Below are 3100 nucleotides of genomic sequence, written 5' to 3' on the forward strand. Positions count from 1 at the left end.
TTACCGCACATAAAGCTTTGGGATTGCTTTTTCAACGCTCTTGCGTGCCTAATCATGATTTTTTTAAAGCGTAATGATTAATCGCGCCTAGCGCTTAATTAGCCGATTTGGCCCTAATCGATGCGGTACCCCTCCGCTTCACGCTTCATCGCGCTTAAGCGACCGCTTTTTTCCGCATTCCCGAACCTTGCTTTTAACAAAAAAATTGAACTATCACATTTTTATTTTCCGCTCCTCCTTTTTTGTGAAGACTTTGCCACTAATGACGAGCATAGGGATGGGGTTACAGTTGTCGCCTTGGTTTTACACTAGGCGACCGAGGTAGCCGGTGCACACCAGGGCCACAACCAGAATGACACTAGTGGTAAGAACCGTGCACATGATCAAAAACTACATCTACTCTTCTTTTTATCCCCTAATTCATGACATGAGGCTCCTCTTCATATATCCAACTATGAACTCGTCATCCCAATGGCAAGTTGCCACGTGGCAAGGAAAACCCAGGCAGTTGATCCACCGTCCAAAGGAAGATCCGGCTAGCAACTCGTTCGCTCCGCGGTTCTAAAATCCGAACGTTTGCCCTTTGGGAAAATTTGCTACATGACACTGTTATTTTCTGGCATTTGCTGAAACACACCGCTCGATTGTGTTTTTGCTAGGTACCATTACAATTTTTGACACATTTGCCAGAACACACCACCTGGCTGAAAATGTAAAGTTTTGCCCTTTGTCTTCAAAACCAGCCATCCCACGTAAAAGTGTCCGTTTATAGTTAGGTGGTGTGTTGTAGCAAATGTGTCACAAAATTGTAATGGTACCTAGCAAAGACATAATCGAACTGTGTGTTTGAGCAAATGCCAAAAAATAACGGTGTCCTGCAGCAAATTTTCCCTTGCCCTTTCTAATTTCATGGGAGGTTGAGGATGAGAGGGTGAGACGTGAGAGGGCCAGAGGACTAGCTTAGCTAGTAGACTATATATAGTTTGGTTGTAAAGCAATCACGCAAAGCATCTGGGTACCTTGAGCATGCAAACTCGAAAAGAAGCCGTGACTGCGCTAGAGAGCAAAGAAGATTCCAAACCTCCCTCTCACCGCGCCAACCTCAATAGTTAACCAAATCAATCTCCCGCTCCATCATCCTCTTCAATCCCCCAATGCCACCCCCATTCCTTCCTCCGATCGATATCAACCCAGTCCCAACATCCCAGCGTCCGTCGCGCGCCGATGACCTGAGATGAGGGCCGGGGACAGCAGCAGGATGGAGAGGCCGCCGGTGCAGCCGGACCACCACCGCCACCACCACCGCCACGAGAGGACGTCGGCGGAGGCGGACGACCACCGCCGCCACAGGAAGACGCCGCGGATCCGGGACGACAACGAGCAGAGGAGCTCCGGGTGGGTGTGGCTGGCGGTGATCCTCTGCACGCTGCTGATGATCGGCGTGATCGTGGCTGGCGCCACCGTCTTCGCCGTGTACCTCATCTACAAGCCCAAGATGCCCTACATGGTGGTCACCGACGCGCGTCTCGGCCGACTCGTCTACACCCCGGCCGACGGCGTCATCCGCGACATCCAGGTCAACATCGGCGTGCTGGCCCGGAACACAAACTCCAAGGCGGACGCCACCTTCTCCAACTTCGACATCACCGTCGGCTTCCACGGCGCCGACCTCGCGCTGCTGAGGGCCAGGCAGTTCACCGTCGCGCGCGACAGGTCCGTGCCGCTGCCGTACGACGTTGTGTCCGGCGGGGCGAGGCTGAACGCCGCCGGGATGCAGGCCATGGAGGGGGCGATCAGGGCCGGGGTGCTGCCGCTCGACGTCTTCGGAAAGGCCCGCACGAGGTGGAAGATGGGGATCTTCCTCCGGGTGCAGTTCTGGACGCGCATCTCCTGCCGTCTCTACTTCAACTACCCCGGCAATGGCACCGCCTGGCCCATCGACCGCCACACCTGCCGCTCCAGGTCGCCGTAGCAGGCAGGCAGCCATCGCTCTGCCTCTCCTCTGCTTTCCTCACCAACTATAATACTCTGCAGTTCATTATTCCGTTCGTTCTTTCGGTTAGTCGTATGAACAGGAACACAATTCTTGTACAGGCAAAGAATGCTGGTAGTATATACATAGCCGCAGCTGCAAGACCTCGATTACTTTGAAAACATTTACTAATTCTTTTTTTTTTTCGGATCCCATGTTACAAAACGTAAATGGTGTATATGGAATAGTTCAACATCGGCATGTAATTTGGTCAAATGTTCAGTGATCCTGTGAGAGTGCTCTAATCTGAAAGGATGGCCAGAACATGTCGAGTACTTCCAGGCTCCATAGATTCTTTTGAGACAGCCACGGCTGTCGAGTGTGGTTTCATTCAAAACCTTAAACGCCACAAGCATTCGCTTGTGTGTGTCGCCTTCGCCTCATGTTTCAGCTAGTGCAGATTGCGTCCACCAGTAATCTTTGTGTTTTCTTAAGTAGATACAGTTGTCTGAATCTATGTAGACTCCTATTTCACCAGCTAGAATCTAATATTGGAAATATTAAATTACCTGTTTTTTCTTGGAGTAATTGTTTTTCGATAATGGGTGCTTTATTACTTGATCAAGCAATTACACCCGGCCTCTGCATAACCAGGATGCACAAAACCGTTCTAGAGTCTAAAATGTCTCAAAGTACAAAAAAGATAAAGGCGGATTACATATCAATCATGAGTAATTTTAGAACGCTTAAGATGATACTGGTGCCCAATCCGTAGATTATGTTGCCTCTGCATAAGCAGGATGCACATAACCGTTTTTGGAGTGATTTAAGTTCTGATTGTAAGAAATATCATAACATGCACATCTTATTACTATCTGTTGCTACATGTTCCAACTTTTAAATAAATATATTGCCTAGCCTTTTTTCAATGGTTCAGAATTTTGGTTTAGTTGGTTAGTGTATCAATTCTATATCGTATCGGAGCTAAGGAATTTAAGGGCAACTAGTATTTTGGAACGGAGAAAGTATGGATCAGAGTTAACCGAATGTGATCGCATCTCCAAGGTAATGTTACTTTTTTCTTTTAAAATGGAAACATGCCCCGGCCCTGCATCAATTATATGCATG

The 3100-nt window shown here is 48.6% G+C and overlaps 1 protein-coding gene across 1 annotated transcript; it reads left to right on the forward strand.

Moving 5' to 3' along the window:
- The first annotated feature begins 1234 nt into the window (after nucleotides 1–1234).
- Nucleotides 1235–2304, forward strand: LOC124660969. The gene has a single exon (XM_047198823.1). It carries the CDS (start codon nucleotides 1235–1237, stop codon nucleotides 1970–1972), a length of 738 nt encoding a protein of 245 aa, XP_047054779.1. The 3' UTR covers nucleotides 1973–2304.
- The last annotated feature ends 796 nt before the right edge of the window (nucleotides 2305–3100 follow it).

The sequence above is a fragment of the Lolium rigidum genome, chromosome 1 (genome assembly GCF_022539505.1).
Source record: "Lolium rigidum isolate FL_2022 chromosome 1, APGP_CSIRO_Lrig_0.1, whole genome shotgun sequence".
Lineage (NCBI taxonomy): Eukaryota > Viridiplantae > Streptophyta > Magnoliopsida > Poales > Poaceae > Lolium > Lolium rigidum.